Genomic DNA, 13780 nt, shown 5'->3' with positions numbered 1-13780 from the left:
TCCACAACATTCTTCATGCTTACATTTCTAAATATTAGTGTCTTTCCAACTAACTGAGCCGTAACCATTCCATCATCTTGTTGATAGGAAACTTAAACATGGGTTTGATTTTCTAAGTACTTAGATACTACTTGGTCTAAACTACTGGAGTCCTATTTTACAACTGTTTTCCTTGCTAGGTTCTAGAATATCAAGCTACATGTTTTAATAAGAACAGTCTATTTACATAAACTTCATACATCTTTCATCTACCAGATCTATCCCTGACCTCAGTATAACACCACAATTTCTTTCCAAGCTGGAAAAACTCTTCTTTTATCCAACCAGTTTCAAGTCTCTTCAGCCATATGCTAATAGGCAGAAAGCCAGCATATGATATCCCATGTCTGGGATGTTCAGAGTGTGGAAAGTCTGTCACTCACGCTTTTGGCTAAGGCAGCAAGGAGAAAATCACACTCCCTGACAAGTGGGAAGTGACACGTTGCAGAGTTGCAGCTTCATCCGAGTTAAACAATGTTTTTTGTTTTCAGTATTAGTGTGGCAATGTCTCTTTCTCCACACCCCAAGCATCAGGATGTGAACTGTTGAATTCTAAAGCTGAAATAAAGATTCCATTTGTTAAGTTACCATTGCCTAGAGCTGTACATTTATCATTTAATAGCAATAGTGGAGTAGGAGCTCCAAACCATGCGTATATTAAGTGACTTGGTAGTGAAAACTGGAGAAGCCATGAACAGACTTCTGTTTTCCCTTTAACAGGAGTGGTCAGAAATATATGATACCACCACCAGCAATATATGACTACTGCATGTTTTACAGAGTGGACTGTCATACTTCTCTCAGTATAGAGGACAGGATTTGACAAGCTTCAGGAATTTATAGAAAGCTCAGGCAATAGGCAAGGTTTGTTTTCCCTTCTCAGAGAAACCTGCCAGTGCCTAGTCACTGATTCATGACCTCAGCTACAGCATACGTGATAATAGACTTCAAGCCATCACTTAAATTTTGCTTCCTCCTAAGTGTTCCTATGTCTTCTCAGTCTCAAGGAACCACCAGTAGAAAATATTTCGTTAAAGTCAAAACAGAAGTGTACAGAACCACAAAAGTCAGGATTCTCTAAGCAGAAGCATAAAACTTTTATCACCGTAGGCAAAACTAAAGACATCCAGAGTTCATCATTAGAACTTTGGCTGTTTTCCATTGCTGTCAACTAAGCGACTTTATGTAGTGATTCATGTTTTTCTTTGGATGACTTTCATCTTTTACTTTTTTCTCTGTGTTATTGACAACATTTGTATTATAATTTTTCACAACTGAGCTAAGAATCAAGTGTTCATAACTTCTGTGGCTCACACATAGTCACATTCAAATGCAACTGTGTATGTTCCTGTTTCAGAGGAGTGTTGATTGGATTTACTGAAGTGAGCTCAAGTACTATTCATGACAACTGGTAATGCTCTCTTAAACAAAATATTTTCTCATTAGGGTAAATAACCTAAGGCCAGGCTCTGTGCTACAATAGTAAGATTCTCTTTTCCTAAAGTGAGTTAGATGTAGCTTTAAGGTTCCTGTGGCTGTTCTTCAATGAGCATTTTAAACCCAGTGTAAGATGGAACAGCATCTCAATGAAGCAGACCCTCCCGTTGCCCAGCTCCCTTGTTCCTTCCTTTATGCCATCTCTCCCATGTTCCCTCACAAGCATTTATATGACTGTGTGGTAAGCCAAAGGGGGAAACCAATAAATCCATCTGAAAATTAATCCATCTCAAGAAAGTAAAAAGATTTAACTTGATCACTTTCCCAATCTAATTCACTGTGAAGCTGTGCAAAAGTTCTGTCAACCAAAGAGAAGGATGGAAAATGGCACAATCACAGAGCACTCTTAACATTCAGTCACTGATAGTCATAGGGAGAGACTTGGGAATACAGATGACAGAAACTATTTTCAGATTTTTGTGCCTTGTTCTTTGAACCAAATTTGTCTTTTTTTTTTTTTCCCCTCCCGTCTTCAACTCAGACAGCGTTGTGTTGGAGGGAGGGTTTGGAAGATAACATTTCTGTTCCTGGACCTTTTGAAAACATTTATTTAGCCCTGTGCCAGCTGGCTTATGTAATGGCTGTAGGCTAAGGCCAGTTGCCTGAGCACCATGTTACTATTTTGCACCTTTAGAAATCAGACAGAAGGATATCACTTTGAACACACAAAATCAGAAGCGCACAGTGCTACTTGGCACTCAGAAAAGGAAATGGCATATTTGCTATTTCATAGCCATGCTGAGACAGAGAATCAGAATTTGTGTCTCTCAAAAAGCCATGGACTGCAGCTAGAGACAATTCCAACCTTCCATAGAGTCTCTGAATTTCTCACAGTGTCTAAGAGAAGAGTAGAATTGACAGGAAACTGATGTAAGTCTGTCTGTCAGAAGAGGTAGAAAAATAAGCTCCCATCTCTCTCCCTCATCTATTTATCTAGCTATCAGAGACAGAGATATGGCTCCTGGCTCTCTGTCTGTCAAATACATTATGAAAGCAATTATGTCACAAGCACAGCTCTGGCTTTGCTGAATGAATCTGTCAAGAGGGAACAGACTGCCTGGAGTGTTTTGCACATGGCTCTTGGCACTAAAAGAGCAGAATACTTTAGGAGGGAGGAATTTTTTTCTTTTTAAGGCAGTTTACTGAAGTGCAGACACGATATTTGAAGTCCAGATTTCTATGTTGTGTGGCCTCCAATATGGATCTCTCCATTAACATTCACATAATGGTTGGGTTGGAAGGGACCACTAAAGGTCATCTGGTTCAAGCCCCCTGCTAAAGCAGGTTCACCTAGAGCAGGTTGCATGGGATTTCGTCCAGGTGAGTTCTGAATATCTCTCGAGAAAGAGACTCCACAACCTCTCTGGGCAGCTTGTTCCAGTGCTCTGTCACCCTCAAAGTAAAAAAAGCTTTTCCTCGTGTTCAGATGGAACTTCCTGTGTTTCAGGTTGTGCCTGTTGCCCCTTATCCTGTTGTTGGGAATTACTGAAAAGAGTCTGGCTCCACCCTTCTAACACCCTCCCTTCAGATACTTATACACATCAATAAGGTCCCCTCTCAGTCATCTCTTCTCCAGGCTAAACAGGCCCAGCTCCCTCAGCCTTTCCTTAGAAGTGGGGTGCTCCAGTGCCCTAATCATCTGTGTGGCCTTCCACTGGACCCTCTCCAATAGTGCCTTGTCTCCCTTGAACTGAGGAGCCCAGAACTGGACACAGCACTCCAGGTGAGACTTCACTGGGGCTGAATAGAGGGGCAGGGTCAACCCCCACAACCTGCTGTCAATGATCTTCCTAATCCACCTCAGGATACCCTCGGCCTTCTTGGTCCCAAGGGCACACTGCTGGCTCAGAGGACAGATTGTTGTCCACCAGGACCCCCAGGTTCTTCCCCACAGAGCTGCTTCCCAGCAGGTCAGTCCCCAGCCTGTGCTGCTGCAAGGGGTTATTCCTCCCCAGGTGAAGGACCCTGTACTTGCCTGTGTTGAACTTCAAGTTCCTCTCCGCCCAGCTCTCCAGCCTGTCCAGGTGTCACAGAATGACAGCACAGCCTTCTGGTGTATCAGCCACTCCTCTCAGTTTTGTATCACCAGCAAACATACTGAGAGTACACTCTATCTCTTCATCCAGGTCATTGATAAGTAAACTGAACACTACTGAACCCAGTGCTGACCTTTGGGGAACACTGCTAGCTGCAGGCCTCCAGCTGACTCTTCAACACTGTTCACAACCCTCTGAGCTCTGCCGTTCAGTCAGTTCTCAATTCACATCAGTGTTGACTCATCTAACCCGTGCTTCCTGAGCTTACCTATGAGAATGTTATGGGAGACAGTGTCAAAAGTCACTGTCCCCTCATCTGTCCACTGCTGTCCCTTCATCTACCCAGACAGTCACACCATCACAGAAAGCTGTCAGATTGGTCAAGCACAGTTACTCCTCCGTAAATCCATGTTGAACACTCCAGATAACCTTCTTTTCCTCCTCATGTTTAGAGGTGACATCCAGGGTGAACTATTCAATCACCTTTCCGGGGATGCAGCTGATGCTGACTGGCTTGTAGCTCCCTGGGTCCTCTTTGCCTTTTTTTAAGATTGCAGTGACAACCCTTTTGCTTGATTTCTTACCCAGAAGGATGCACCAATCTTGAGCTTTGAGGAAGTGATCCTTGAATATTAACCAGCTGTATTGGACCCCCCATCTTCTAGGGCTCTAACCTGAGGGATTCTTCCAGTTAATTTCTTGAAGAAACCAAAGTTAGCTCTCCTAAAGTTCAGGCTTGTAATCCTACTTACTGCCCTTGCTTCTTCCGAGCAGGATCCTGAATTCCACTCTATCTTGGTCACTGCAGCCAAGGCTGCCCCCAACCTTCATGTGCCCAACCAGTCCCTCTTTGTTAATACAAGGTCCAGCAGCACACGTCTCCTCTTTGACTCTTCCACCACCTGTATCAAAAAGTGCTCTGCAGCAATCTTCTGGACTGTGTGCGTCCAGCTGTGTCGTCTTTCCAGCAGATTGATTCAGTCATCTCACTCTGAAAGGGAAGGCCATGTTTCAGTATCAATTTACAATAAGAAGTTCTTTTAAAACTTTGTGGTGTTTGTCTTAACTGGATTGCAGAAAGGAGAAGAAGTCAGAAACTTGAAACATTACTGGTACACGTCTTGGCCAGACCAGAAGACACCAGATCAAGCCCCTCCTCTGCTACAGCTAGTACTGGAAGTGGAAGAGGCCATGCAGAGTGCAGAGGAGAAGAATGCCCCAGTGATTGTTCACTGCAGGTAAATAAATGTTGTACATAAATTCTAAGGGCTTCTTTTCATGGCATAGTGCAGATACTATAATGTAGGGCATAAGTCAGACATTGGTGATCTTGTCCAACTGCTTCTGAAATATGCTTGGAACTTCAAATATTTAATGACAACGGTTGTCTATTACCCAGTGTTGCATTCAGATACAGATTGAGATGAACAGAGAAGGTGCTGGAGGCTCAGTTACCTGTAAGAATGCTTTTATTTCATTTTCCTTACCAGTATTTTATGCCTTTAATGATCTTTAAAGCACCAAGTTAGCAAAGATTAACATAGTTTTGATGAAATTGAGTAGGAAGACACATGCAAGCAGAAAAATAAAAATATTAAACTTTAAGCTTCAAACTCCCTTTTTGTAGATTCCTCCTTTGCTTTAAAAAAAAAAATCCTTATTAGGCCAAAGACAATAATTTAAGTATAGCACGTAAATGAAACAGTGATAAGGCTGATTGCAGCAAGTACTAACCAACAGTCAGGAAATTTATGCAATTGATAGTAAAACTGAAGTATCAGTAAAAAGCCCTGGCAAAGATGAAAACTTCTTGTATGGAAGGAACAAAATCCTCACAGTGGTTTGAAGCCTGATGAGAAAATTGTAATTATCAATCAGAGCAGAATAAAAATAGATGAAGATAGATACTTCTGTCTTCAGAAAGAAGTAGGATGATGTACTTAGCACTTGTAGATGTGATGAAGTATGTTCTTCTGCGCTGCTAACTAGGGAGTGTGTTAAGCAACGACTACTGACCATCATTAAATCAGATATGCTGAATGATTTTCATCCAAGGGTATTTTAAAAAGTTGGTTCACAGACTCTAAACCATTAAAGTTTAGTATAGTTGAATGTAGTTCTCGGAAAATTTGAGAAGTTCCAGAGGTCTAAAAGCAAGTCCTGTTTTGCCAGTGCTTAGAAAGGTTAAATGTGATTACTTGGAAACTACAAGTCATTTGTCAAAGCAGTTATTTCAGGTAAATAGCAGAAAGACTGATAAGAGGTGCAGTTATCTCGCCTGGGTAATCTTCCATAATTTCAATAAAATACATTTTGCCAAAGAGATTTTTGTAAGGAATTTTACTTCATTTTGCATAACATTTTCTAGGAAACAGCAGATGGTTGCTCTCCAAAATCCATAGTAAATGGGTATTATACAGTGAGAATGTTTTAAAGAGCCTCTTGGCATGAATGATTGGTTAGCTTGGTGCCATCAGAGATCCATCTATAGGCTAATATGGAGTAAACACTAGTAAAAAGTTTGTATGATACCACATGTGCAGGTTTTCTGCCTATGTTTTTAAACAGATGTTAACAAATTGGGAAGAGTTCAGATAAAAATAAGAAATGTTTTTTAAGAAGGTCCCCTTTGCCCTTGGAAATCTGTGACTGTGTAAGAGCTCCTTGAAGCATTATGGTATTTGCTGCAGGTGAAGCTACTGGTCACCATGTCACTCTTTCTATGCATATTTGTTTTGTCCTCTTGTAAGGTTCATCCTCAGGACAAAGTAATAATCTGGGGAGAAACGGGGCACTTTTATTTGAAAAAAACTACTAGGAGGCATGGTGAAAGAATTATAAAGTATTTTATGTGGATACTGTGCCATTCTTGTGTAGTCTTGGAGGGATTATGACCTTGTGTGGGCCACTGAAAGACCTGCAGCTTCTCCTGGGACAAGTGCTGTCCCGTGCTGTTTACTTTATCTAAAAATAGGTGTTTTTCCCTTTCTTTGCAAAACTCTCTGGAATCTATATGTCAAGAGCTCTGGCTCTGTGCTGTGGTCTCTTTTGTTATGGTCAGCTAGAAGATGAAGGACTTCGTGAGCAGCAGTGAACCATGAATTCCACTGTTTCTTGTACATTTGTTGCCAGTGGTTTTGGATTATGACTTTCTCACAATGTAAATGAAAGCAGGATTTGTTGTAGTTGTGTCAAGTAATTATTCCTGAGTGTGCTCACTTAATTATTTCACGGATAAAAAGGGCTTCCAGCATTTGCTGCTAGTTTATTAGGTGATAAGAAGAATTCACAGCTTCTATAGCACTGTGCCTTTGAGAATAAATTCAATTCTGGTCATTAACCAGGAACTGAATCAGATACAAAGGAGTTCAGGAAAGACAAACACATTTCTTTATTAGCAAATTTGTTATATCCTGCTCTAATTCAGATAATTACTAGATTGTAGATCTGATCAGCAAATGGCATCACACTTACTATATTGCTGCTAGCTCTAATAATTTAACCAAGGGTTACGTTTTTTGATGCACTTGTGAATGAAAATAACTTTCAAAGAAGCTGTTAAATTAAGACTATCAAAGCAAAGTTTGCCTTCAAAGTAAGGGTTGCTGTCAAACCAAATCTAACTAAGAAATACAGTTTAACTGCTTTTTTTTCAATGGTTCAATGGCAGGTTCAACAACATATTGCATCAAGTGGTATCTAATAGTCCATTTTTAGCACTGTATGTGCAATGTTCACCCTTTTGCTATGAGTGGCTCACACTTAATTGTGTTATCCCACTGTAGTTAGTATCTTTTCCTAGTTTGGGCTTTCTGTCTGGGAGCGCTCACCTGGCAAAGGTTGGAGGGGCAAAAGGGATAATGGGGTTTGTACTGGTTTAATGGTACTTGTTTAGCAAGGAAGTTCCAAAGTCATTCTGACACCTCCACCACCTTTCTTTGCTTTTCCCTTCCTCAGTGCAGGCATCGGGAGGACTGGCTGCTTTATTGCAACCAGTGTGTGCTGTAAACAGCTGAAGAATGAGGGCATAGTTGACATATTGCGAACAGCCTGCCAGTTACGGTTAGACAGGTAAGAAAGCCTGTTTCCTTTCCAGAAAAATAAGAAGAAAAATGGTAACATTTCCCTTTATTTAAAGAGAAACAAATGGGAAGAGGAGAAAAACAAAGGCAAATGGAGGTCAAGAGAGAACGTCTTCATGTTCTAAACTGTTCTGACTTGTAATCTTTGCCTATTTTATGAACAGTAAACCTAATGAACAGCCATAGAACTGAGCTAGACTCACAGCTGGCATCAAAATCTGCATAGCTGCCCATCTGCATGCAGCAAGGGATGGCCTTTTACTAGCTGAGAAGTTAGCCCCATGTTCATACAGAAGCAAAGGCTCAAAGATCTGCTGTACAGATCTCTGCTGCTCTGTTCAGAGCCATGGGTCATGACTTTCCTCCCAGGTGGAGTAAATAAAACTGGTCTCACATACTGGGAGCTATGAGCCATGTTGGGAGAGACATTGCTTGGAGAGGGAGACAATCTGGAGTGTTTGGAGACATATGAAAGGAGCTGTGAAAATTTCCACAAATTCAATGGTTTCCAGTTAAGCATTTCTTAACACACCACCTTGAGTTTGATTATGAAGTAAACAGACTTGAATTTTGCACCAGAGATGTTATTTTTCCTCTCCCACTGGTTTCAAGTGCCATCAAAACATGTCTCAGTGCTCTCTCTAATGATAATGATAAATGTAGTCGGGGGAAGAGATGTCACGAAAAACATACCAAAGATTTTTCTGAGGGGAAAAAAAGAACCTCAACCCCACGCTGAACTTTATTTCAGAGGAGAAATTATGCTCAGTGGGAGGGAGAAAATGAAATGCTTGCTGCCCTGCTGAGGCTCTGATAGACAAGGACCTGCAGGGGCTTAGAGATTTGGCTATTTCAATGGATTTCAGACCAGACAAGGAAGGGCTTCTTGAGAAAAGGAAAACCAGAATATGAATAGTGAATGCTGATCATCCACAGACCAGTGAAATATCTGTCTGGATGTGAAATATCTTGTGTCTGTGACTAATGTTACACAGGAAAATAGCCATACAAATGAAGGTTGAAGATGCCTGCTTACAAATGAGTGTGATACAGAAAGCCAATTAAAAATAAAAGGGGGAGGCAGAGGGGAACTGGCAGTCATTTTTAGAGGCTGAAGAAGGGAAATCACACTTACAGGACACCATGGAGGGAAAGAAAGACTGCAGGAACTTCTGTAGCTGTCATGTACCTCTCAGGAGTGGGCTGGGGTAGGAAAAAGCCATTTAAATGTTGTGGGCTAAAATACTCAAGACAGAAAGCATATCACCATCCTTCCTACTGAATAGCACGATTTCTTCAAGGATTGAAAAATGGGGCTTGTAGTCTCTTGGAAGTCATGCTGCCATCCACTCTCATTTTCACTAAACCCCCGCAAAAACTCCATGTGACTTCAAAAGTAGCATGAGATGATGAGACAGTGTCTAAGCAGCTACAGGAAGGACGACTGCGTCTCCTCCTCTTGCCTGGTCATTACTGGCTAGAGAAAACAGGGTGAATGGGAAGGAGTCACCAGGTATGCAGGGAAAGAGGATTGCATGCAGGGCTGAGTAGATGTGTAAAGGAACGCCCCTCACTGCTTCACCCAGGAGTAAAGAGGTTGACATTAGCCCTGAGAACCAACTTTGACATTGTCATGGGTGGGAAGAGAACAAATGTTTCTTTCCCTTCATTCTCTCACAGATCCCTTGGAAAAATCCTGCACACTGGGCTTTGTATCAGTGGCCAACAGCTGATCCTAAAATAACCTATTATGACTAAGGAGAGGAAGTAATCATTCCTGCATCCTTCCCACAGTGCTGAGATACATTTGCTGTCATTGCCCACAAAGCAACTCAGATATGAAAGGTTTCTGTGGCAAAAAGGGGTGAAAATATAATTTCTCTATTCTGTGCCAAAGCCTGGACAGCAAGCACGTGTCATGGCATGCATATGTGTGGGAAGGGAGGAAGCCATCACATAGCAGGGAATCAGATAAAAAGGAAAATAATTTCCTGTGGTCTGAAATTCAACGACCACCTTAGTGCCTGTGTTGCTACAACTTCAGGGTGCAACCCCACTGTTAATGGAATTGCTTGGGAATTAATTGTCAGATATGACTAACGTTCCTTGTGTGTCACGGACTGACGTAGATGTATTTCAATGCTCTGTGCCGCACAGAGGGACTCAGAAATAGATCAACTGTGAGCTTGTATTAAGTAGAGCAGGTGGAGGGGGAGATGCTCAGCTAGGAAATATATTTTTTGGAAACACAGTGGGTGTTTTTCACCTTTGCTAATTGATGAGAGTTGGAGCATGGGTCCCTGCCCTTCACTGCTCATTGTTATTTCAAGGAGCGGCTTAACAAAATAAGTGCGAGAGGCTGGAGGAGAACGTCGTCTTGCCCACTCAGCTCCCCCTTACTTCTGTGGTTACTGTGTGACCCATAATTGTGAAACTGGGCCCCATAGAAGAGGGCAGTTCCCAAGGAGAGTGTCTGCTATCCATTTGGCTCAGAGGAAGGAACCTTCATTAATTTCCTCTGGTGAAGGTTTCTAAGGGAATGCACCACTTAGGCACTTCCTCAGACTGACACGGTCTGGTTGGCTCTGGTCACCCACAGGTTCCCTTCTTGCTCAACCCCACTGGTCATTTCAGCCTCCTTTTGGCACCGTGCCCCCAGGATCTGTGCTACAGCACCAGTGCTGGCACAATTCTGCATACACTTTTTGTGAGTTTGAACCATGGGTTCAATTGTTTTCCAATGCATTACCAAGAGGTCATATCACCTTTGATGGGGTACTCTTGGCAGAATTTTAAATGTTTGTTAAATCTGCTTAAAATTAACAACTTCATCCTGATTATTTTTGTTCATTTCTTTCTCCCCCTGTAGTGCCCATGTGTTGCTTAATACACTACTTGCAGAAATACACAGGTTAATGGTACATGGAAAATCAAACTGTTTTTGCTCCTGTTTGCACTTCCTTTCAGGTTTGCAGTTTTAAAGAGAACAGTAAAAGCTGAAAAACAAGCTGAACCAAAATAGATTACTGTGCTGGGAGTCTTTTACTATCAAGGTGTGCACCAACAGTCAACTCAGCTACAAATCTGAGTAACTTTAGAAAAGTTCCATTGTCTGTTCCAAAATCCTGCTAGCCATCCCTAGGGCATCCCTGGTGAACTTGCCAAAAAAGCATGATGTGGGATGGCATAGAGGAAAGAATCCTCATTGCAGAATGAGAAATTTGCACAAGTTATCTGGGCTGGGCTGGGCTGACCTAGCTCTCTATAGTCCCAAATTCAGTCCCTAGTACAGCTGTGAAGTCTTGGATAAGCTACTTCCCCTCTTTATTTCCCCTGCTCCCATCTATCTCTCTAGAGCTTTAGGATGGGGATTGCTTTTCACGGTGTTTAAAGTGGTTATTGGAGTACAGGTGCTCAGGTAACATGAATGTAAATGACGATGATGTTGCCTTACGGGATGAAGGCCTCTGACAAGGAAAATGTATATAAAGCCCATTCCTGTTCTCACTGCCTTCTGTTCCTTGCTTAACAGAGATTTTTAAAATGGAGCTCAAGGTCAGACTGCAAGCTGGTTGCAATCAAGGGGCACTTCTCACTCATTTCAGGAAGCTTTGGAATAGACCTTTAGTTTGGAGCACAAGCTTTATGTTAGCTGTGCTATTCCCTCATGTGCTTGCTGTAATAAGACTGCTATTTCCTTCCCCTTTTTTTCTTTCCTTTTCAGGGGAGGAATGATCCAGACTTGTGAACAGTATCAATTTGTCCATCATGTCATGAGCTTGTACGGAAAACAGCTTTCTAGAACAGCAGAAGAATAAGTGTCCATTATATTCCTAAAGGCTAAAGCCAAGAGAACTTTTGACTGCATTCAGATATATTTCAGATCTGATAAGAGACACATGGTAACCTGGCTGTCTTAGCTGGAAAGATATATTATTTTACTTTGATATTGCTTTTATGCTCTTGTTTGCATTGACATTTAAGAGCTGAGGTACACCTTGTCTTAAACTATGTGACAGGACATAATCTTCACCAAAAAAGGCTTATTTATACTGTAAATAAGAATAGTAGCTTCATTTGTTACAAAAGCAAGAAAAAAAATCAGAAAAAAATCCACTGTCTTCAGTTTGCTACTTTTTAAAAGAGCATTGCTAATATATCCAAATACAGTGTGAAACATTTTGAATTGTCATGCTGAAATGTGCCGTATGTTGACTAAGCTTGAAAGTAACTTTTTGCCTCTTTCTGATTGTTTTTACTTATAAAATTACCGAATACTGTGTATATCGTAAACTTTCTGAGCCTCTGCATTGAAAGATTCAAGTAGATTCACATTGAAACGATGTTTCACACATCATGTTTGCTTGTTTATTTTTTCTAAAGCAGTCCACCACCAGTGTTATCAGAACTAAAGGGGAAAAATATTTCAATTATGCAAGTCAAATTCTTACCTTGAATTCTTACCAGCACTGTACCCCAGTACCATGACAGCTGGCTGAATATGAGACGAATAGTAGAAATAAATCTGAACATAAATTCTTCACGCTTTACCTTTTCTTTGTCAATATTTTGGCATTTCAGTCATCTGGCAAACAGATTTGATTTTTACAAATAGTTTCTATTTTTACACTATCAGACCACAATCAGAATACAATTTCCCCTGAAATCTGAGATTCAAAATCAGGTGAGGAATTTTGTGAGTTCGTATTTATTAAAAATCTAATAATAAAATCACTTGTAATCTATGAATTTAAACTTCTTTCAAAGCTTTGAAGGTGACCAGGTGCCCAGTGCTTATTAAAATTAATGCAAATTCTATAGGCACCTTTATAAAAAAAAATCAGTCTGAACTTGTTGGCTGCTTTTTGATAAATTTGCCCTCAAACCAAATTTAGACAATCATTAGCCCATTCTGACCACTAGTCCAGGCAGCAGTTTCCTTGTCAGTAATACAGCCTGCTGCCCATGTTTTTTGTTTTAGAACTCAATCAGGCTGTGAAGACTGTATTTTGTGTTTAAGGCTTACAGGTAAGCACACGTTTAAGTACTTCATTAAGAGCAGAGAAAAATGGAGGTATGCAGGATCCTTGACATGAAAGATGAGTGTTTTATGAATAGAAGCTGTAATGACCTACTAAAAATATTTTTGCTTCTCTTTATTGTAACAATAACCAAAACCCACTGCTTATATTAGTGCAGGAGATTCTGCGAATTTACTGCACTTCCTAATCAGGAGAAGGTAAAGCAGCTCTCAGAACGATAAGGGCTGATCCTGCTCCCACTGATGTTTTGTCATTGACGTCAGTAGGTGCAGGGTAGGGCCTGAAATGTTATGCCTCCAACTTCTTCACTGTGGGGAAAGTTTCCCATTATTTCAGTACACATCTTTGTGTTTATTCTGTATCCATGAACCTGTAAAAATCCTGTCTGCAGGGTTTGCATGAATGTGTGGCAAAATGTGTTATCTTTAAACCTCTTGATTTTATTGCTGTATTTAAAATATTTCCTTCAGTGAGAAGCTAGCAGGAAGAACTGGCATCCTTTTTTAAAATACTGGTGGTAGTCATTAAATAGAGCAATAAACTTAAGCTTTTGAGCATAACATGACTGTTAGTTTTATGTAAATCTTGATAGCTTTATTCTCCCCACTGCTACTGATTTCTTCAAAGGGGTAACACTATTCCATCTAAGCGCTCCTTAGAAATAACAAAATCACCACTGATGTTCTAAATAACATTGTAAGTGGAACTCCTTATAAATGTTTTCAGCTGTTCAGTGCCCTTCAGTGTCAAAACTGGCTCAATGAATAAAATTACTTGTCTGTCATCAGCTTCCCGTGCATCTGCTAAAGAATATTTGTGGATGATTTATAGGAGTGTGCATAAAGGAGCTAAGTTCAATGTGTAAGTTGCCTCCTGCACAAGGAGACTTTCTAGAGGAGAATAGCTTTATGGCAAATGAGGTATGAAGGGCTCTAAGATACTGACCTTGAGGTCCTTGCGCAGATCCTCAGCAGGTGTTGGTTGGCAGTGATTCGCTGACTTGAGTAGAAGTGAACAATTTGTACTGATGAAGGAAATCCAGCCTGATGTCCACTCCCATTCTACATGTGTGGAATGCCCTGAG

At 40.9% G+C, this 13780-nt stretch overlaps 1 protein-coding gene across 5 annotated transcripts in view; it reads left to right on the top strand.

Moving 5' to 3' along the window:
* The window catches only part of PTPN5 (protein tyrosine phosphatase, non-receptor type 5), an 82666-nt gene extending 69188 nt beyond the window's left edge, over positions 1 to 13478 (top strand). For all 5 annotated transcript variants that reach the window (XM_027701786.1, XM_027701769.1, XM_027701762.1 and 2 more), the window contains exons 12-14: positions 4650 to 4810; positions 7530 to 7643; positions 11379 to 13478. In XM_027701786.1, coding sequence (XP_027557587.1) covers positions 4650 to 4810; positions 7530 to 7643; positions 11379 to 11472 — 369 coding nt within the window. In that variant the 3' untranslated portion in view covers positions 11473 to 13478. The remainder of the gene's footprint in view (positions 1 to 4649; positions 4811 to 7529; positions 7644 to 11378) is intronic.
* The last annotated feature ends 302 nt before the right edge of the window (positions 13479 to 13780 follow it).

This window comes from Neopelma chrysocephalum, unplaced genomic scaffold, assembly GCF_003984885.1.
Source record: "Neopelma chrysocephalum unplaced genomic scaffold, ASM398488v2 Primary Assembly neopelma1_24, whole genome shotgun sequence".
NCBI lineage: Eukaryota > Metazoa > Chordata > Aves > Passeriformes > Pipridae > Neopelma > Neopelma chrysocephalum.
Note: the sequence above shows the minus strand (reverse complement) of the source record. Positions and strands in the feature narration are given on the sequence as shown.